Below are 21,298 nucleotides of genomic sequence, written 5' to 3'. Positions count from 1 at the left end.
GGAGACTCACCCAGCCGCTTGTGTGGCAGTACCTGTGCTCCTGGTGCCCTCAGCTCTCTGCGTGCCTGGCGCTGAGCTAGGATGGGCAGGGCCTTGTGCCCAGCACCCTCAGAATCCAGGGGCACGAGCCTCTCTCCCCTCTCCTGTTAGCTTGCCCATCTTCAGGCCTTTCCTTTCCCTGCCTCTCCCCTACTGTTTCCAACGTCGTGACTGTCCTGAGACCATTTACTGTGGCTGCTGAATTTGGGGAGGGAGGGATGCACCTGTAGAAGGCGTTCTGTTTTGCCTTTTATTTCCAGAGAAACCTCTCTGCCCCTCTTTGCTGATGGTAATGGGCCAGGTCTTGAGGGAACCCCTCTGCTCGCTGGTGGTGGTCTCTGGGGTGAGACACCGAAAACTGTCATCTAGGGTGTACTTGATGTATCATAAAGAATATGAACTCCTGTGGGAGGGGAGCTGAGGGTTAGCCACAGCTTCCCCACTGAGGTGGCATTTGAGCTGAGCCCAGAAGGAGGGGTGGAGTTCTAGCTGAGGAGGGGTGAAGGGAATTGGTGATCCCAGTGGAAGGACAGCTGACGTTTATGGAAGCCCTACTATGAGCTGGGCCCTGGACTAAGCACCGTATCCCTGTTTTTTCATTTATTCCTCGCCCAGGAACCCTAGGGTGCAGGCGGTATCTCCATTTTACAGACGAGGAAACAGTTCAGAGCTTGGCCAAAGTCACTGGGCCGGTAGGTTCTAGAGCATGGATGTGAACTCAGGGTAGCCCCTTTCCACTGTTGCTGGCTGCCCACCTCCTCCCTCCCCTTGCCCTTGGTGTGCCCCCTCTTTCCCCTCCGTGCCGGGGCCCTTAGTGGGCACAGGGTCCAAACGAAGTGTACCTCCCTGGGTGGGCCAAGGGCAGGCTCAGGGTGGAGGCAGAGGCAGGCCTGGGGCCAAGGGCACCTGCCTCCCTTTGTCTCACCACAGGTCCCTCCCTTTGCATTAGTGGCTGTCTCACCTTCATTCCCTCGCTGGTGTGAATTCTGCTCTGACGGGACCTCCTAGCCCCTGGGCATCTCTGGAACATCCAGGATGGTGTTACTGCCCGGCCCTGGGTCTGCCCGTTCAGTCTGCAGACAGCCACGGAGCACTGATATCTGAGGTGCTGGGGACAGTGTTGGGTCCCCTGCAAAGGGCAGGCCCAGGAGGAGCCTGCAGGCCCACCTGCAACTCCTAGTGCTGCTGTAGGTGGGGGTCTCGTTCGTTAACTACTGGGCTGGGCTTGGAGAGGCAGCTGACAGGCTGATGGGCCTGGGCTCTTTCCCTCCATCAACCCGCTGGGTGCTTTGCTCTGCACCGGGGTATGTCCCTCCGCTCTCCTTTGCTGGCCATTATCTGTCATGCCTTGGGGATGAGCACCTGGGCACCAAGTTCCCCCAGGCTTCAGTGCCCAGGCCCCATCTCTAGTTCTCCCTGGCCTGGGGGCAGTGCTAACAAAGGTTCTTCTGGCAGGTGCAGGGCAGAGAACACTGAGCAGCTCACACCAGGGAGCGGGCTGGGGGGCTTGGATCTGCTTGCCCGAGCCCAGCCTTCAGATCCCGTGCTGCTCGTCCTCTGGGCGCCAGATAAGCCCATGGACTTGCCTTCTCTTCCCATCCCACAGCCTCACTGCCAGGCCATGAGCCCTGCTGTAGCCAGGCTTGGCCCTTGCTCCCCAGGGGACCCCAGATAGCCACCACGGAGGCAGGGTGTGTTGAGGTGGAAAAGGCAGTACGGTCGGAGTCAGGGACCAAGAGTGGAATGTCCCATCTTGAGGCGGCTGCCCCTGGCCTGCCAGATCCCCGTGGCCTGATCTGCTGTCTCCATCCCCCAACCCACCCCCAATGGCCTTCCTTGAACCTAGGCCCCAGGGACAGCCAGAGCAGATCCAGACCACATGTGTGTCGAGGTTGTAACTTGGTCTCTTTCTCTTCCCTGTCACTCATCTCCTCTTCCCCCCAGCAGGTGACTCAAGTCAAGGGCTTGAGCCCCTTTGCATCCATGAGGGGAGGGGAAAGGAGAGAAGAGAGGAGGGTGATGGGGGGGAGTGACATGTCTCCCCGCCTTGCCCCTGCCCACACCCCACCCACAGCTTCAGAGCTGTGCTTCCTGGTCAGGCTTCTGTCTCCAGCCATGTGGGGGTCTAGGGATGACAGAGGAGGGAAAAACCTCAGGATGGCCCCATGTCCTGTGCGCATACATGCTGGCTCATGGAGGTGGTGTAGAGAGTGGAAGGAAGGAGGGGAAGATCTAGAAGCCCCCTGGGCCTGGTCCAGGCCAAGCCCAGCCCCCTTCTGTCCTCTGGCTGCCCTGCATTCTCAAGAACTTCCTCGGTCTTGAGTCTCCTGTTTGCAGAGACAGGGAGAACCCCTCTGTGACCCGTTCCCCTAGCCCCCCATCCGTCTGCCGCTCCCCTCCTCAGGGTGTCTCAGATTCTCGGACTTGGGTTTCAAGAGGCACAATAGTTACATTCTCCAGCTCTGATTGCTGCAGGCCAGGCCTTTGGCTCCCCTTGAGATTGGGTTTCTCATGCCCTGGATGCTCCTGAATTGCAGAGAAGGTGTGTGTGGGGGGCGGGGGGGGGGGCATACCACACTGAGTAGGGCCAGGGATCAGCTCCTGAATTGGCCGTTCAGAGTATGGTACCCCCAGAACAGAGCACACCCTCACCTGCTTCTCGAACTTCAGACTTGGGGAGGGCCAGGGGAGGGGAAAGGAAGGCACCCCCCAAGGGCTGGTCTCCCCAGCCCTCAAAGGCCAATGGTCTGAACAGAGCCGAAGGGGGTTCCTCTTAGCGTTGAGCATGCTAACCACAGCTCTGGACACACCATCTCACTCCATCCCTGCTGGACAGCATGAAGTGGCTGGTGGCATCTCTAAGTGTGTGTATGTGCGTGTCTGGATGCATAGCAAGTGTTCGCCCTAGTGCACACACGTGCCTGGGTACGCACGTGTGGGTGTGGTTGAGCTGGGCCTGCGCGCCCCTCTCAGCCCCCGAAAAACGCACTCAATCTTTGATGTGCGTGGGGGCAGCCAGCCGGTGAATTACATGTGGCCCCTTTCTCAGAGAGAATTTCTTTCGGGTAGGAGACGAGGGAGAGCATTTGCTGCAGTGAGCAGGAATTCCTCCCTCACCTAGTAGGAGCCATAAATATCTCCCTGTCTATGGCTGGAAATATATATATATTAAAAACATGCTGTCAGTTGGGATTTATGTGCGATTCTGGGCTCCTTCTGGCTGCTGGAGCTTCCCCTCTAGAGCTCTGATGAAGAGGCAGAGCCCTCTCGGAAACACACGCACGTGTGCACACACGTGCGCGTGCACACACACACACACACACACACACACTTGTGCAAACAGGCAGGATTGGGAGAGGAAAGGGGGCCCAAGAGAGGGAAAGTGAAGGAGAAGGAAGGACAGAGAGAGGGGCATGGAGCCAAGACAGAGCGAAATGAGACCAGAAATAGGATTCCAGAGGGAAAGGCGAAGAGCTGGATGAAGTAGGGGGGCTTCGAGAACTGAGAAGAGGTAGAGAATGAGTAGAGCCGGTGGAGGGGTGAGAAAAACAGTATTTCGGGGGCTTTTTGGCTGTTCCAGGAGAGATGGAGGAACCGCGAGGAAGAGAGGGCCCCACGCTGCCATCCTCTGGCTGAGCCTGGCCCAGGTCTGGGTGCTGCACAAGGCCTCCGGTCCACAAGCGTTGACCCGGGGTCGGGGGGTGACTGATGACGTGTGGGGATGAATGGAGAGCGGCCCTGGACCCGTGAGCCAAATCCCATTTCAGAGCCTTGCTCTGCGGAGCCTGCTTGGGCCCACACCTAGAACGAGTCCAGATTCGTCACCTGCCCCTGCACGGTCCTCCCTTCTGGAAGCCTCTGCAGTGGTCTGAGCCCTGAGGCACCACTGGCAGGCGAGGCCTCTGCCTCAGAGGTGTGGATTGCACGAGTAGCCCCAGTCCTGAGAGGAAAACGGCAGAGCGTGCTCTCATGTATGACACGAGCCAGCCTGAACACACCCCTTCCACCCTGGCAGCATCAAGGACAAGTTGTGGCTTCCAAAATTCTCTTCATCCCCAAACCTGGACCAGGCAAGGGCCTGATGCCTGCACGCCCAGGCATCCATCATCAGACAAAGTGGCTGGACTTGGTTTTGAGGAGGCTGCATTTGATGGGCTGAGTGGAAGGAAGCTTAGAGCACGGAAGGCACTCTCTGGTTCTGAGCCCCAGGATGCCGGAAGATGTTACCTCAGGACTGGAGGGAGGTAGCAGTGTCTTTGGTCCCTCTGTGCCATCTCCAGTCTCTCCAGAAGGGGAAGGCAGCCTTGGTCCCTGGAGAGGGGTGCAGGCATGGGGGTTGGGGTTTAGTCAGGGTGGCCCTGAACTGGGGGTGTGTGGTCAGGGTCCCTACTGCTCTGGTAACTAGGCTGGAGAGAACGCCAAGGCTGGAAAAGTTGCCAGGGGACATGGCCCTAGAAGGCTGGGGAATCAGAGCGACAGCCTCAGAGGCGTGGGCTGGGCGGGAGAGGATAAAAATGGAGTCGGGCACCTGCCCGCCTTGTGCCAGCCAACACTTTCCCTGCCCCTCCACTGGCCCACAGGCCACCAGCTGGCCCATTGTCCCCAGTGAGAAATCAGACACTGGAGGGGGGCTCCCATGTGGCAGGAGCTCACTCATGCAAGGCCGCCTGGTAGGGACTGCCAGGGGAGAGCCACCCGTGCTGGGTCGGGCAAGGCGAGAAGGGGGGTGGCAGAGAGAGGATCCCTCACTGCACAGCAGTCAGGGCTCCTCCTGTGCCGTTGGCAGGGGGCAGTGCGTGGGGCCTGCGAACAGGAGATAAAGAGTTCAGGCAGAGGGTTTTCTCTCACTAACCGTGGATTTGTGTGTTTGTTCAGCTGGTGGCTCTGATAAGCCCCATTCTGCTAGATAAAAGCCAAGCAGCCATGAGGCGGGGCCTGGGGAGGGGTGTCACAAAGGGGCCTGCCTGTTTCTGTCCCAAGGCCTGGGGTTATCCCCTCCCTTCCCTAGGGAGCCCAGACAGGGAAAGGAGTCAGGCGCTGGGGTGTCATGCTCCCTGATGTGCCGCCCTGGGGTGCAGCTCCGGATCCCCAGGGGCTGTCCAGAGCAGGCCCTGACCCGAGGGCACAGCTCCCCAAAGGGCACATCATTTAAGAAAGCTGGCCAGGCTGGCTCCCACCTCTGGGTGGGGAGGGCATCTCCTTGCCCTCCCCAGGAGCCTGCCCACCACAGTCCTAGTGGCCTCTCTGGGCCCTGCAGCCACTGACTGGGCCCCTGCCAGCCCCCTTCCCCTGTCTGCCCAAGGTGTGCCCCCAAGCTAACTGGGTGGACAAGGGCCTGCCCCCATCATGCCCCCTGACTCCCCGAGGACCCTGTCACCCTGTCGGGGCAGGGGTTTACTTGGTAAACTGTTTGAGGGCCCTGGGCCTGGGGATGGCCCGTGGGGGCCTCAGCCACGTTGAGTGGGCCCTAGCCTCGGCCCTCCCTGCCCATTCCACTTGGCATTGGCCAGGAGGGTGAAGGGGGTGCCGCCTGAGCAGGATGGTGGGGCTCTGGCCACAGCTGCCCCTGCCGCAGGACTGGCTCTTCTGCCTCTGAGCCCGGGTCCAGATTTCTAGTGTCTCTGCCTTTTGTCCTGGAGCTGAGCTGAGCGTGCCGGGGCCGGCGGTGGTGGCATTGCGGGGATGCTGGCTGGGGCCGCCAGCCGTAAGATGGCTGCCAAGGGCTAAAATGGCTGCCAGCAGCGCCCGGAGCAGCGCCTGGAGGCGCGTGGCAGCGGGCCTTGCCTGCGCTGGATCCTCACTCCTGCTTTCTCCCTTACGTGGAGATAATAGTAATAGCAGCAGTAATGTTTCAGGGCAGTGTCCTGGTTTAGAAGGATTTCCTGTCTGTCGCGCTCTCCTGGAGCCCCATTTGTCTCTGCCTCTGTCGCTGGCCCACCTCCATCTCTTTGTCGGGTTCTCTCGTCTTTCTGTCCCTGGGCTGGGTGTGCGCATGCGTGCGGCTTTCTGTCTCCACCTGGCCATTTTGGAAGAGCTGGGACCAGTCTCATTGAGTAGCCTCCTCCATTTCCTCCTACTCCACTGTCTCTGGCCTGGAGGGCTCCGTGGGGACTGAGTTGGTCCTGGGACAGGTGGGGTCGGTAGCAGGGACCCCCCTCGGCAGCAAAGCCTTGACTGTGTGCCCCTCGCTGGGCTCCACATGCTGGTGCTGCAGCTGTGCTCTTCCTGAGGTATGAATCTGGGAAAGGACGGCCCTGAGAGACATCAGGCTCAGGGCCTTGGTCCAAGGAGGCCCTAAGGTGGGCTGCCTACTGCCTCAGCCCCTTGCCTGCTCCCTCCTGGACCGGCTGGGGCTTGAATCAGACCCAGAGAGTCAGGAATGAGCTGAGGTGAGAGAACAACAAGAAAACTCACATCCACAGAGAGGTTGCCCTCCCAGGAGTGTGGAAGGAAGTCCTGTGGGCTCTCTCCAGAGCAGAGTGCCACTAGCAGAGAAGTGGCCTGGGGTGGGATTCGCCATCCCTAAACACACCACAGGGGTGAGTGCACAGGGAGGTGTGGAAGGACACACCCCAAACACAAGGGGGTAAGGGGCCCTGTTAGCACTTACAAAGCTCCATTTTCTTGATTTGTGACTAGATTTATTACTTTTTTTTTTTTTAGAATTAAAAAAAAAAAAAGTGGGCTTCCCTGGTGGCGCAGTGGTTGAGAGTCCGCCTGCCGATGCAGGGGACACAGGTTCGTGCCCTGGTCCGGGAAGATCCCACGTGCCGCGGAGCGGCTGGGCCCGTGAGCCATGGCCGCTGAGCCTGCGCGTCTGGAGCCTGTGCTCCACAACGGGAGAGGCCACAACAGTGAGAGGCCCGCGTACCGCAAAAAAAAAAAAAAAAAAAAAGTGTAACCATCCTGGGGGCAGCCTGTTTTTTTTCCACCTGCCCCAGTGAGGCAGGAGGCTAGGAACTTGGTCGAGCCGCAGTAGGTCCTGGGCTCTGAAAAGGCTACTATTATGCCCACCAGCCCCAGCACCCAGGGCTCTTCTTTCCTTCCCAAGTGGCTGCAGGGTCCCCCCACTTCTATCTCTTGGGCCCATGTCAGTCTTCGGGAACCTCCTTGCTGGTCACTCCCCAACGTGAGCAGCTCGACTGTGAGGCCAGTGTAGGATGGACACCCTGGTGAGCCGGCTGATTGTGAGGTGGTGGGCGAGGGTGGTGGAGGCAAGGTTACTCCAAAGAGTCGGGCAAAGCCCTGGCCAGTACCGGGGCCCGGTTTTCTGAGGCCACCCCATGTGGTCCCCGTGTGAGAAGATGATTCTTTACCCAATGCCCGCCTTTCCCCTGCCCCACAACCTGCCCTGGCCCCCCTCTGCCACCCTCTCACCAGCTGTCGTGCCCAGGCAAGCATTCTGGAGGTCCCCGTTGTGCCCCTGGTACACAAAGCTTTGAGGACCTGGGGGGCAGGGGCGGGGGGCTTTCCCAAGCTCAGCAAAATATTCACACACACACTCCACCCTGCCCCCAGCCCTCTGTGAGCTCCCACCGCACAATGGGCCCTTGTCTCGGGGCTCCCTCCGAGCAGCTGTGGCACTGGGGCATGAGACAGCCCAGACAGGCTGGCACAGAGCAGGCGACAGCGTCAAGGCAAACCTCCCCCCCCCCCCCAGCCCCGTGTTGCCAGGCACTGCCCGTAAGCATAAAGGTGAGGTGGGGGTGGCGTGGGCAGACAGGAACGGCTCTAATTAATGAAGGGAGGGAAGGGGCTGCTCCTCTGGAGCTTGAGCTGGGTAGAGAATGGGGGGCCCTTGGGTCCATCCCAGCTGTGCAAAGAGACAGTCGCTGGCTTCTCTCCTGGGCGCCTCCTTGCCCTGACTCTCAGCCAGTGCGTTCACTCGTGGGCAGCTTGCCCCCAGGGCACATCAGGCAGTGCTTGGAGACCGGTTTTTTGGTTGTCACAGCTGGGGTGCTACTGGCATCTAGTGGGGGGGTGGAGGCTAGAGATGCTGCCAAACACCCTGCAGAGCCCAGGATAGCCCCACCACGGCGGCAGCGGTTCCTTCTCTCCCCGGTCTCCTCGGGCTGCTCAGGGAGGGAAGGAGAGTGGAGGTGTTTAGAAGACTCGAGGGGCAGCTGCTTGCCTGGTGTTTGTGGAGCGCTTTGGTTTTGACCCATCCCCACCCTTTGTGTCTCCTGCAGAATCCGGACAATCAGATAGTTCAAACCAGCAAGGAGATGCGGACATCAAACCACTGCCCAACGGTCAGTGCCCCCTGCCCTCCTGCCTGTACCCAGCCTCCCTGGCCTGCCGTGCCCACCACGTCCTCCCCACACCCTTCTCTGCTCTCCCCGGCCAGGGCAGGCCTGCCCCTGCCATTGCCCTTCACTCAGCTGTCCCTCGACTGAACTTGGGCTGCTATGCGGAGGGGGAGGGCGCTCATCGGTAGCACACCCTAACTCCCAGGGAGATCGGAGACCCCCCCGAGGGCCAGCCAGGGGCTGGGACATGGGGCAGGGGATGGAGCAAGTGGAGGGTGGGGAGAGCTTTGGGGAAACAGGCAGACATCCCCTCCTGGCCTTGTCTCCACTCACTCACTTGCCCTTTTCCCTCCTCAGGGCACTTAAGTTTCCAGGACTGTTTTGTGACTTCCGGGGTCTGGAATGTGACGGAGCTGGTGAGAGTATCGCAGAGTGAGTCCTTCCCTCTGGGCCAGGGCTGAGTCAGTGGGGATGGGGGTGAAGCGGTGGGACTTGGACCCCACGTAGCCCCCCACTGATGGGGTCTTGGTTGGGGCGGGGGCACACAGGTTTCCTGGGACACTCTCGGCCTCACTGGCGTGGGGCTGGGTGGAATGGAGGCATCCAGAGAGCCCCACCTCTAACCTCCATTGCTTTGGAGGAAAAAAATCGTAACCAAGGACTCTTCCCAACAACCTCCAGCCAGGAGGAGGTTTCCTCAGCGGCCTTCACAGTGAACTCACCCCAGGGCTTCTGGGGAGCTGCTCGTGGCAACAAAACAGGCACCCACACTTTCCAAACCTCATCACACTCTCCCTTCTTCCCAGCTCCTGTTGCGACAGCATCAGGGCCCAACTTCTCGCTGGCAGACCTGGAGAGTCCCAGCTACTACAATATAAACCAGGTGACCCTGGGGCGGCGGTCCATCACCTCCCCTCCTTCCACCAGGTGAGCCCCGCACCCCGGCCTTCCCCCAGCCCCCAGGCATCTCAGGCGCTTTGGGCAGCTATACCACTGTGGCCTGGGTGCTTCAGAACGTCATCCTTTGTTGAGGGCACTGGCTCCAGAGCTGGGGCTCACTATGCTCCCCAACCCCTGAGATTCCTGCTTTGTGCTGACACAGGCACTCGGCCTTGGGGACACAAACTCAAACAAGGCATGGCTTTGCCTAGAAGGTGCTCCCGGTGGGCATTGGAGAAGGCCTCTCGGGGATGTGACATTTGAGCCCAGGGGTCTGGTACAGGCATGGGGTGGATGCTCGAGGTAGAGAGAAGCAGCCTTCAACCTGGCCAAGGCTGGGCGGGCTGGCGGGACTGTCCCACGGAGGACTTCAGAGGCCAGAGGAGGGTGTTTAGGGCTCAAAATCCACTGACAGCTTTTAAGTAGAAGATGCTGGGGATATGTGTTCTAGAAAGTACTTCTAGAAGAAGTTAGAGGCTATCCCAGCAGGTTGGAGGGGAGGAGGGCCTGAGTCAGATGGGGGATTGGCCTGAGAGGGAGGGATGGAGTTGAGAGATATTTGGGAGGTAGATATAGTAGGCCCTGGTCAGGCCCTGGTCACGCAAGGCAAGGTGGGATCCTGTCCTGTTTTAAAAAAACCTTGGACATTTTGGTTCATTGTGAGGTTTAGGCATTCATTTTGATATGTTAGAATATTGCATTAAAATGTCATGATGTTTTCATATTTAATCATACATAATATCACGATGACTGAGTTTTGTGTCACCCCCTGGCATTTTTGTCCCTGGCCAGTGCCTCACACGCCTCGCCCTAGCCGTGGGAGCTGATGGGAAATAGAAGGTGGGGCTGAGGAAGCAGTTGAGGGTTTTGGCCACTTCTTTGACTTGGGCAGCTCCATAGATGCTGGATGGTATTGTGACTGAGAAGGGGCTCAAGGAGGAGTGGGTGGGCTGGGCCCAAGGGGCTGTAGGTCTGGCCTTGGGGGGTGGGCACACAGCGAGTGCCCTGAAGTGCTGCTGACAGCGGGCACCCACTCCCCACGTGGAAGACTGTCAGTGCAGGCTTCCTCGGCCTGCGTACCAGCACCTCAGCTCATCCTTGGCCCGCCTGACCCCTTTCCTCCTTCCCCAGCACCACCAAGCGCCCCAAGTCCATCGATGACAGCGAGATGGAGAGCCCTGTCGATGACGTCTTCTATCCTGGCACAGGCCGCTCCCCAGCAGCTGGCAGCAGCCAGTCCAGCGGGTGGCCCAACGATGTGGATGCAGGTATGGGCGCCACAAGGCCCGACCTGGAGCAAGGGCAGCATGGAGCCTCCTCTTCCCCCTCAGTTTACCCGGCAAACCTCCCACCGTTCCTCCTCCTGTTGGTGGCACTGCCTGTCTTTTCACCCCCTGAGCTTCCAGAGGAGGGCAGACCAGGAGAGCACAGGCGAGCAGCTGGGTTGTCCCTGAGTGGGCAGTAGAGCCCACAGATGTGGCAGAAGGAAAGCAGAGGCCCCGACCCTGAGCCTCCGGGGCCCTGCAGTGGGGGCCGTGGCCTCCCGCTCAGAGCCTCCTCATCCTCCTTCTCTTGGTATTTCTTTAGAGAGGCTGCCCCGGTTCTACGGTCTTCGTGGTTTAAAGCCATTTCTCAAACTGGGCACTCTTGACGTTTGGGGCCACGGTATTCTCTGGAGCGGGGCCATTTGGCCCTGTAGGGTGCTGAGCAGAGCCCTGACCTCCACCCACTAGATGCCAGGAGCAAACCTCCTCACCAGGTGTGATGACCGAAAAGGTCTCCAGACATTGCTGAATGTCCCCTGGGTGGGGACAGGACCTTCCTAAGTTGAGGACCGCTGGTCTAAAGGGCCCACCCTCACAGAGAGAAGCAGAGCCTAGTAAAGAGCGAGCAGAATTGTTTCAGGCCTCCCGATCCTCTCTAACCGCACCCTTGCTGGTGAATACGCCCACCTTCACCTCCAGTCTTGACAGGAGGTATGGGCACACCTGGAGAGCCCAGGCGGGACAGAGGGGGACTGTGTGCATGTGTGTATTGCACAGGTGTGCATAAGGGGGCTGCCTGCAGGGTGCTTCTGCCGGACACATTGTTGGTGCAGCCTGTGTGTGTCCTCAAAGTATGGGTGTCTTGGGACCAGGTAGTGCAGACCTCTGTGTATGGGATGCGCATGAGGTGTGTCTGCGTTGCTCAGGCCTGGGGACAGGGGCCTTGTTCTCTGACGCAGGAAGACGAGGGTCTACCTGATGGTGTTTTGCTTGGTATTTTGTAGATGTTCCCCTACCGGGAAGGGCCAAGTGGATGGGCAGGGGCCAGGGCTGGGGGAGAAGCAAGACTAAAGGGCAAGGGGGTGCTTCTGCTTTCCTGCTGCCCCAGATGCAACCTCTGGCTTCTGCTCTCAGCAACCTGGGAGGAAGAGAGGACTCACCTCCGGGCCTTGGGCTGAAGGAGAGGGTTAGACCAGCAGCAAGGCTCACCTCTGCCGGACAGCGCTCCGGCACGACTCTGGGTGCCCCTCCCAGGGTGTCGTGGCCAGCACAGCACAGATGCTTCCCTGGGGGAACCTCTGGAGGTGCAGAAAGAAGGGCTTGAGAAGGCCCTGGAGACTCCCCAGCTAGGGCCTCAGTGAAGTGTTTCCTCAAGGACTGGTGTGCCTTGAGGGCCATGTCTACTGCTGGTTCCTGAGGCATGGGCCCCCAGGTCCCTCTGCGCAGACCTGGTTCCCGAGGAACCCTCCCCTCCGCAGTTCCCTCTCTCTCCTTTTCTTGGCTGCCTGCTGTCGAGCTTGCCACTTCTGCTCCTTCCAGCAGTCCTGCCACGCACGGCCCCAGCATCCTCCTGCAGCACCCCCAGCTCCCTCGCCTTCCCCCCTTTTCCTGTGTACTCATTCCCCTCCTCCCACCGACCCTGTGCTGTTTTCCTGTTCTGGGACAAATCACCAATTAAGCAGCCCAGCTGCAGGACTGGGAACAGCTGGGGAGGCACTGTGCGGCCATGGGGACAGCTGTGCACAGCTGGTGGAGGCGCTCCCCCCATCGTGCCAGCTATCAGGTGGCACACAGCTGCTGCCAGATAACACCTCTGCTGGCGGCTGCGAGCTCACCCTTTCCCCGCCGCTTCCCTCCGTGGTTAAGACCGCTCTTACTTCTGTGTTCTGAAGCCTCCCCCCGAACCCCCCGCCACCCAGCACACACACACCCCACCCAAACCGATTCAGTTTGTGTCCCAATGATGGCAGCTCTGGATATCTGCCCTGACTTCCCCTTATCCCTCCCAGCCTGGGCATAGCCTCAAGGCCCAGCTGAGGACAGGAGACAAGCTCCCCTGGGGGACCCGGCCTGGGGGCCCTGCTTTGTATAGCATCTTGGATGTCATGCCCACTGGGCACAGAGATGACCTTGATTGGCAACATCAGGCTCTTAGAGGGAGAGCTCAAATGGGGTATTCTCTGTGTCCCTGTCTCCTGCTGAATGTCACCCCATCTCTGGTACTGGGAGCCGAGCAAAGCCCTGGAATTACACATGCTCTGACAGTCTGGCCTTTGGGTCCCCTGACTGAGGAAGTCCTTTCCTGTCTAGCCGTAACCCCAGCACCCGCCCAGGCCCTCCAGCCTCCTCCCTGCTCTCCGGTCAGATGCTGTTTCTCCACTGTGGTCCTTCCCGAGGGCCAATGGCTGTGCTTTCCCTTCCCGTAAGGAGCTCTGGTTTCTTCCCATTGGAACCTCCCAGAGCCCAGGGCCCGCGCTGCGCGGGAGCTTAGTTCCCTGACCAGCGACCAAAACCTCGCCCTCACCCCCACCCCACCCCGCATGGAAGCGCGGGAGTCCTAAACCCCTGGACCGCCAGGGAAGTCCCTGGGCCGGCTCGCTCTGAAGCTGCTCTCCCGGGCTCCTCCTGCACACCTTCCCTGCCCTCTGGCCCTGCATCCCCCCTTTTACTCTCTTCCCCTTGAGCTCCTTATCTGCTTGTCAGGGGGCAAGATGGGCCCCCTTGCTCACTCCCTGCCCAGTGCACCGAAGGGCCTTATTTTCCTCTCCTGTCGGCAGCACCCACGGCAGGATGGTCTGCACATGGCCTGAGAAACAGAGCCACAGTCAGGCAAAGGAGGCAGGAGGGAGCCTGGTGGGGGAAGGGGCAGCCGGGAGGGGGCCGAGGAGAGGAGGAGTGAGCTGCTGGCTTCCCACCTTCCCCTGCTCCCTCCCCAGCCCAGCTAAACCTGCCCTGTGTTGCTGATTCCTCCCCCCAGGCCCGGCTTCTCTAAAGAAGTCAGGAAAGCTGGACTTCTGCAGTGCCCTCTCCTCTCAGGGCAGCTCCCCGCGCATGGCTTTCACTCACCACCCGCTGCCTGTGCTTGCTGGAGTCAGACCAGGTGAGAAATGGAGGGCCCGGAGGGGGGCAGTGGGGGTGGCAGAGGAGCCCACATGGGCAACTGGCCAGGCAAAGGGGCCAGGGCCGACCCTGAGTGACAGCCCCGAGCTCTCTGAACGGGCTATGGTGTGGCAGTGGGTGGGCATGGGAACGGGCCCTCCCTCCGCAGCAGCGCCTCCTCCAGACCCCGGCCAGCCCTCGGGCCTCCTCACCCTGTTCCTCAGCACTCTCCCACTCGCTTCTCACACCCCCTGTGCATGATGCATGCTCGTGCGCTGTGCGTGCACACGAGTGTGTGTGTCTGCTTGTGTGAGTGTGCAGGTGCTGTGTACGTGCGTTGGATGCGCGTGTGCTCGTGTGTGTGGCACAGGCCTGTCCTGAGGCTTCCTCCCACTTACCCCTGACTGCAGAAGCCTCAGGCCCATTCCTACGCAGTTCTCCTGTCCTCCCTCCAGCTGTGGGTGGGATAGCACAGGCTTCTCCCTCTGCCCTCCTTTCAGCTCTTGTCTCTCAACTCCTCACAGAGCCCGGGGCCTGTTTTCCCAGCACCAGCCCAGGTTGGTGTGAGCACAGGTTGAGAACAGTACTCCTAGGAGCCCAGGCTCCCTTCTCGGGGCCTCCCTGCTCTTTTCCAGAAGTGAAGGGCTAGGCCAAGGGGGAAGGTGGTACCTGGACTGCTCTTCAGGGAAAGGAGCTGGCCCTGCTGCCTTGGGAGCTCTCTTGCTTCAGTCTCACGGAGAGAGTGCTCGAGGGGAGGATGCCTCCATGTTCTGGAGGGGATGGAATCAGGCAGGAAGCTGTGGAAGCTGAGTCCTCAGCCACTTGCCTCTTCCCTCTCTTGGCACCTGTCTGGCAGAAAGAGGCCTGGATTTTTTTCTGGACACTGCCCTGTGTCCTGTGTCCACCCTCTGTCTCCTGGGCCCTCCACGGAGAACACTGAGGTTTACCCTCCTGGCTTCTTCCTCAGGGCCTCCTGGCTGGGAGCCCAGAGGCAGCCAGCAGCGGGGCAGGGCGTGGTGGCCGCAAGGTGGGGGCGGGGAGCCCAGGCCCTCTGCACAGGCAGCGGGAGGGCAGCAGGCCCTGCTCGACTCAGCTTTTATGAACTCCAGAGAGAAGCCAAGTTTCTTCAGGCCCCTAATGAAACTGAGAGCAAGAGGGAGCTGATTGGAAACAGACAGGAGGGGGAGGACTTGGCCAGGGAAGAGCTGGGGCCTGCTCCAGGGTGGGAGTTGTGCGTTCGGGGACATGCGTACGAGTGATGGGGCTGAGCACAGAAGAATGTGGCCTGGGCGGCAGCAGCCAGGTGCACACCCACCGCACGCAGGAGATGTGTGTGTGCACTGCAGGGGCCCCTCTTGCACTGGCGCAGGGCTGTGTGTTTTATCTGCAGTCCCACAGAACTGTCTGTCTCCTCATCAAGGCTCCCCACCCAGGCCCCGGACCGGGGTGAGGTGAGTGAGGCACTCACCTCGGCGCAAAATGTCAGGGAGCCCCTGAAATCTCAGTCATCAAGATATATTTTATTCTAATGCAATATTTCTAAAAATTAAAACGATTGCAGAGATACACGATGAGCAAATGTCAATATTTTAAATAAAAGATCGGACCAACCTTGCGCTTGCATGACCCTCACTTCCCTCACCCTAACGCTGGCCCTGGTTCCAATCAAACTTTATTTACAAAGATAAGCAGCTGGTCTGTGGGCCCCGGTTTGCCAATTTGACTTTTTAAAATATTGCATTAAAATGTTATTTATCTTGATTTGCTGAGTTATTTGGCACCATCTTAACTTTCACACTAGCGGCCAGTGCCTCGCTCTCCTCACTCTGGTCCCTGCCCTGCTCCTGCCCGTTCTCTGGATCCAAAGTGCTCTGACCAGCAGTTCTCCTTGTCTTCAGTGCCCCCCAGCCCACTGCCTCCTAGGCCCTGACGATGCCCTTTTCTTCCTGCCACGTGCATGCAGGGAGCCCACGGGCCACAGCATCAGCGCTGCACTTCCCCTCCACATCCATCATCCAGCAGTCGAGCCCATACTTCACGCACCCAACCATCCGCTACCACCACCACCACGGGCAGGACTCGCTGAAGGAGTTTGTGCAGTTTGTGTGCTCGGATGGCTCGGGCCAGGCCACCGGACAGGTGAGTCCAGAGGACCCCACGAGCCCCTCTACAGCTCATCTTTGCGTCTGTCTGTCTGTCTCAGGGCTCACAGGGAGAGGGCCCAAAAGCTGGGAGCCCACCTGGGGCTGCAGCAGCAGAGAGCCGGTAGTGCCGAACACCTCGATCTTCTGGGTCTGGGAGTAGGGGTCCACGTATCAGGCCGGGGCCTGTTCGTCATGGTCCAGAGATGAGGGGGCAGTGGCTGGGCCCACCTTGCTTGGGCTTTTTGCCCTCCTTGTGGTCTTTTCCTCTAGCAGGAGTGTACCCATGATCTGTCCAACCTGGGCCCAGGCCCCTTAGCTCCTAACACCCCTCTTAAACCTCAGGGCTGCAGGGATTTGGTAGGTTCTAGACCAAGGTTTCCCACTATTGACACTTGGGGTTCTTCATTCTCTGTTGTGTGGGGATGTCCTGTGCACTGTGGGGTACTGAGCGGCATCCCTGGCCCCCACCCACTCTATGCCAGCAACACCGCCCCCTCCCCAGCTGTGTTGATCATGAATGTCTCCAGATTGCGGTGTGCCCTGGGGGCATCATCACCCCCCAGTGAGAAGCCCTTAGTAGAGGGCAGGCCTAGTTCCACAGGGTCTTTCATGAGACTCCTGTTGGCAGGACTCTTAACAAGGGGTTCTCAGGTCACTCATGGTTCTGGAGTGAAGTCTTCTGCTCCTCAGCCTGGGAGAGAGACTGGCTCCCCATGGAGCTCTGTGGCCCCACTGTCCTTCTCCGTCAGCAAGCCCCCGGGGCCTGGTCACTGATGAGCAGAAACACAGAGCCACTCAGCAAAGGGATTATCCCAGACGGCAGTGGGCCAAAGGTGACCCTTCCGTGGGACAGTGGTCCTTGTTTAGTCCCTGGGAGACCATTCCAGGTTGGGGCATGGTGGTCTCTAGACCTCTGGGAATGTTCTGGAACTCCAGCAGCATGCTGTGCTATGAGAAGGCCCAGCTCCTTTCCCCACAGTTGGTCCAGCCTGGAACCCCACTGTGAGAGATCAGATGGGGAGGACACTCAAAGTGCCTTGGTAGGGAAAGACATCGGGAAGCCCACGCCAGAGGCAGCCCAGCGAGAGCAGCGGCCCTCCGCTCAGCCTGGTGCGGCCTCGGGGCGCCCTGCGCGGTGCTGGTGTATTGATCTGGGGCAGGGCCGTGGCTCAGCCTCCTTGCTCTCGCTGTCTAGGACAGAAGCCAGTCTCCTTCCCTACCTCCCGCTCTTCTTCCTCTTCCACTTCTCTCATCTTTTTCTCCCCTTTGCCCTGCAAGGGTTTCTTTTGCTGGCTCTGCAGCTCCTTAGCACACTCAGAGCTTCGCCCACCTCTCTGGACAAGCTCTGTCCACTCTTAGGGGCATGGAGGGAAAAGTGGACATGACTCCAACAGCTTCCGTGCTTCCTTCAGAGATACTGGCAGAGTCTGCGGGAGCTGCCAGCATGTGTCCCAGCCCCCAAGGGGCCTGGGGTCTGGAATATGGATCAGAGAGGCCAGGAACCCTTCCGTGCCTGCTTCTCACCTAAGGACGCAGCTGGGGTTTGGAATCAAAATGACAGCCACCTGGGGGACCGACTTAGCCCAAAGAGCCTAAGCTGACCCACAGGACCCTCAAGAGTGGGGTCAGTCCATCCCTGGGCATCCTGATGGCCAGGTCTTGAGCCTGTCCCTGATCAAGGGCTCAGGAATTCCCTGGAGGTCCAGTGGTTAGGACCCTGTGCTTTCACGGCCGAGGGCCCCGGTTCAGTGCCTGGTCGGGGAACTAAGATCCCACAAGCTGTGTGGCGTGGCCAAAAAATAAATTAAAAAAAGATCAAGGGCTCACTTGGCCTAGACGGTTCTCTTCTCAAGGCAGGTGCCTGCTTGGAGTATACCGCAGACAAAACACTACCGATAGGGGAGCAAACAGCCCCTCTGGTTAAACAGAGAGTCTAGTTCGGCTGGAGAGCAGTCTCTGCAGGTTTCCTCTTGTGGCCTGTTGTGCCCAAGAGTTGGGGGGTGGGGCTTGAATTCTGCAGTGAGTCTGCTCCATTGGGCCCAGTTTCTGAGAGGAGGCTAGAGATGGCATCACGCTATGGAGGAGGGGCGAGCCAGAGAGAGGCCCTGGGCTCTGCAGCTGACCTGGTGGCAGACGGTGGCGGTACAGGGCTGTGCTTGCTCCACAGCCACCTCCAGAGTAGTAGCTCTCAGTCTTAGCATGTAAGAGAGTCACTTGGAGGCCTCACTAACACACAGGTAGCCGGGCCTCACCTAATTCTGATTCAGCAATTCTGGTGTGGGGCCGAGAATCTGCATTCCCCCCCAAGTTCCCAGGTGCTGCTGCTTCTGGTCAGCGGACCCACTTTTAGAACCACTGATCTAGAGACTATAGGAGTAAATTCCTAATCTCCTTGAGAATCTGAAGTTATGGATCATCTTTGCAGAGAAATATACGCATACAAAATTTTACAGACAACTTGCAGAATGGTTCCCAGGCACCTCTTAGACCTCGGCATAAGGCCCTGATTGAGAAAACCACATCGGTAAAGGCCAAGGGCAAATGGAGACACCACTTAGAGGACGTGCAAAGGGCAGAAAGAGGATACCTGGTTAGCTGTATTTCTGTCATAGAGAAGAGGCCACCAGGTGAGCACGATGGAGAAGTTGCAGAGCCTGATGGGAGAGTATGACTCTGGGAGGCAGAAAGCCCGGTACCAGCTCAGCCTTGACCACCAGTGCCAGAATGGCCAGGCCCACATCTTCATCTGTCAGATGAATGTGAGGAGCTATCCCAGCCCCTAGGTTCCTTCTAAGATCTTAACTCACAGGACCTTAAGGCACTGCAAAGTCACAAGACCTTGAGATTTTTAAAACCTCAACTTGTACCCCAACCAGAGCTGAGACATCCTAGCCTGGCTGGGACTTGCTTCCAGAAACTGAATGTTGTAAATCAGCAGGTTTCGATGTCTGGCCATATTGGGCTAGGATTTGCTTTATTGGATGGGATTAGTGATTTAGATCCTCCTAGGCAGAGACAGGCTCTGAGGAGCCAGAGGCTGCCCTATGGGAGCAAGGGCTGCCTGGAAAGCTCCCGTGTCCCAGCCCCCCTGGAGCCCAAGCTCAGGACAGCCCGGAGAGAAGAAGTGAGGCTGTGAATCTGTTGGGATCATTCCATTTCCTGCCCTGATGGAAGAATGAGATAGGAACAAGATAGACTGTGGAAATGAGGGAAGGCAGTTTCCACGTGTATGTCAGAACCACCCTGGAGAGCCGGAAACCCTTGCTCTCTGGCCGGTGCTGTTGCTTGGAACTGAAAGGTCCATTTCCAAAATGACACCCAGCACAAAGGGTCTTCAGCCCAGGACACCAATAAGCACTAGAAGCAGCCACTGCTCGCTTTTGTCACGGGCCTCTAAGTGGGCAGGAAAGATCAAGTCGAGGGAACCGTTTGGAGGGACAGCGTCAGACCTAGGTGACTGGTCACTAGAGGTGAAGGATGGAGGGTGGGACAGCAGAAACTCAGAAGGGCATGGCCTGCGCGGTTCAGCCATGGGGCTCCATGGTTTTAAAGTGCAGCAGGATGGACTAGTTGATTCAACTCAGTCAGTGGGACTTGAGTGCTACATGCTTGGGCCACACAGAGGTGACATTCCACCTGCTTGTTGGGGAGCCTTGGAGGCAGTCTGCTTCAGAGGCTCCAGTGGAGGTCAACAGTGTCCTGGAAGAACAAGAGAGAGAGAGGTGGATGGTGATTCAGGACACCCGGCTGGTCCCCATGCTGGGGATGGTGTTTTCTGAGCAGGCTTTGAAGGGTGTGAGAAAGGGCATTCTAGAACAGTGGGTTCTGCAGTTAGCAAGTGTGCAGCCCCGACTGCTTAGGCTGTGTTCTGGAAACCCCAGTAGGTTTACAATGGGAAGTACTCGGCGGGGAGGGAGTGTAGGGGCATGAGTGGTGGAAGACCCCATCTGGGCTCTATCACGGCGGCCTTGCGTGCCTGGCCGGGGAGATTATGTTTTATGTCAGATGTAGTCGTAGCTGTGGAAGGTTTTAGGGCATCGGAGAAGTCTGAACTCCTTTGGGTTTGGGAAGAGGGTTAATGAGTCTGTTGGAAAGAATCTGTAGGATCCTAGGAGTTAGACAGACATGACTCTGAATCTCAGGCCTTTCCAATGACAGCCGGGTGACTTTGGCTAGACCACTTAATCATGAAGAGCCTCAGTATCCCCTGTTGTGAAAGGCCGAGAGTAGAGCTTCCCTCGCAGCAAGGTTTCTCAGCCACAGCACTGTTAATCTTTGGGCCAATGAGCCTTTGTCCTGGGGGCTGCCCTGTGCGTTGTAGGGTGTTGAACAGCATCCCCAGCCTCCATCCCCAAGCTGTGCTAAGCGGAATGTCTCCAGACACTGTCAATACCCAGAACTGCCCCGAAGCAAGAACCACTGCCTTACAGGGTGGTTGGAGGATCGGACACAACCTGAGTGAAGGGCCTAGTACAGAGCCAGGTGCCAAGGGTGCTGAGCTGCTGAGCACACTGTCGGCAGAGGGGAGGCCCCTTGGGAGTCTCACTGTCATAGTCCAGGTGAAACCAGTTAGGAGAGAAGGACGACCCAGCTGGACACGTCTAGGGGTGTGCCCCACAGGGTCTGCCCACCAACAGAAGGAGGAGCATAGGAACCTCCCAAGGTCCTAAACCTGGGTAGCTGGGAGGGCAGAGGTTTGACCCACAGGAGAGGGACCAGTTTAGGATGAAAAGCTGTGGCCTGGCCCCCTTGAGCCCAGGCTGCAGGTGGTCATCGAGGGCACTGCCCAGAGCAGCAGGAGGTGTGGAGCCCAGGGGAGCTGTGTCTGCCAGAGGCTGGGGACCTCTGCCCTTCCTTGTGGTTCCTACACCCCCTGAAGCCCAAAGGCTGATTGAACACAAGGCCGCACATGGGGCCTGGAGGAGGAAACTCAAGTGTAGGGCACAAGAGGGAATAAAGGACAATTAGTGGATCTGGTGACCAGACATCCCCAGCTTCTGAGGGAAAGCCACTCAAAGAACCTTGTGGGAACCAGAGCTGCCAGCAATGGATTTTCCTCTTGGGCTGTTCTGTAGCAGATAAGCCAGCACCCCACTGTCCTCAGGCTACCAGAGCCCAGGGCATGCTCCCTGGCATCCCCCCGAGGCCATGACATGGGGCAGATGCTGGTGGGCCTGTGGTCCTTGGTGGGGTCTGCTGGTCCTACCCCAGGGGCCCACGGAGGGGAGGCATGTGTGTGTTTTAGGGGGGCACAGGAGGTAAGCTGGTACATCTTTCCTGCCATAGGAGAAGGTCTTCAAGAGCGTGAGAGTTCTGAGTGCAGCTGCTTGTACGGCTAGGTGGCATGTTTCGGTACCTAAAACCTGTTCCCTAAGAAATAACAAACCACCCGTCGGACATCCCCCTTCCTCCCTCCCACAACTTCAAAAGAGAACTTAAAAAAAAAAAAAAAAAAAAGAGAGAAACACCTGAGAGACCAAATAGAGGCCTTACGCCCTCACCAACCCTGTGCCCTGGAGGAGAGAATCCCGTCCTGCATCATCTTCCGCCGGGAGCGCCCGCT

The 21,298-nt window shown here is 58.7% G+C and overlaps 1 protein-coding gene across 1 annotated transcript in view; it reads left to right on the top strand.

Annotated features, from left to right (window-relative positions):
• Positions 1–21,298, top strand: part of NFIX (nuclear factor I X) — a 96,218-nt gene that overhangs the window by 65,796 nt on the left and 9,124 nt on the right. The window contains 6 exon segments of the mRNA XM_082834916.1: positions 8,229–8,291; positions 8,646–8,720; positions 9,095–9,215; positions 10,359–10,495; positions 13,470–13,592; positions 15,555–15,730. Coding sequence (XP_082691042.1) covers positions 8,229–8,291; positions 8,646–8,720; positions 9,095–9,215; positions 10,359–10,495; positions 13,470–13,592; positions 15,555–15,730 — 695 coding nt within the window.

This window comes from Leucopleurus acutus (genome assembly GCF_964270905.1).
Source record: "Leucopleurus acutus genome assembly, chromosome: 3".
Taxonomy (NCBI): Eukaryota; Metazoa; Chordata; class Mammalia; order Artiodactyla; family Delphinidae; genus Leucopleurus; species Leucopleurus acutus.
Note: the sequence above shows the minus strand (reverse complement) of the source record. Positions and strands in the feature narration are given on the sequence as shown.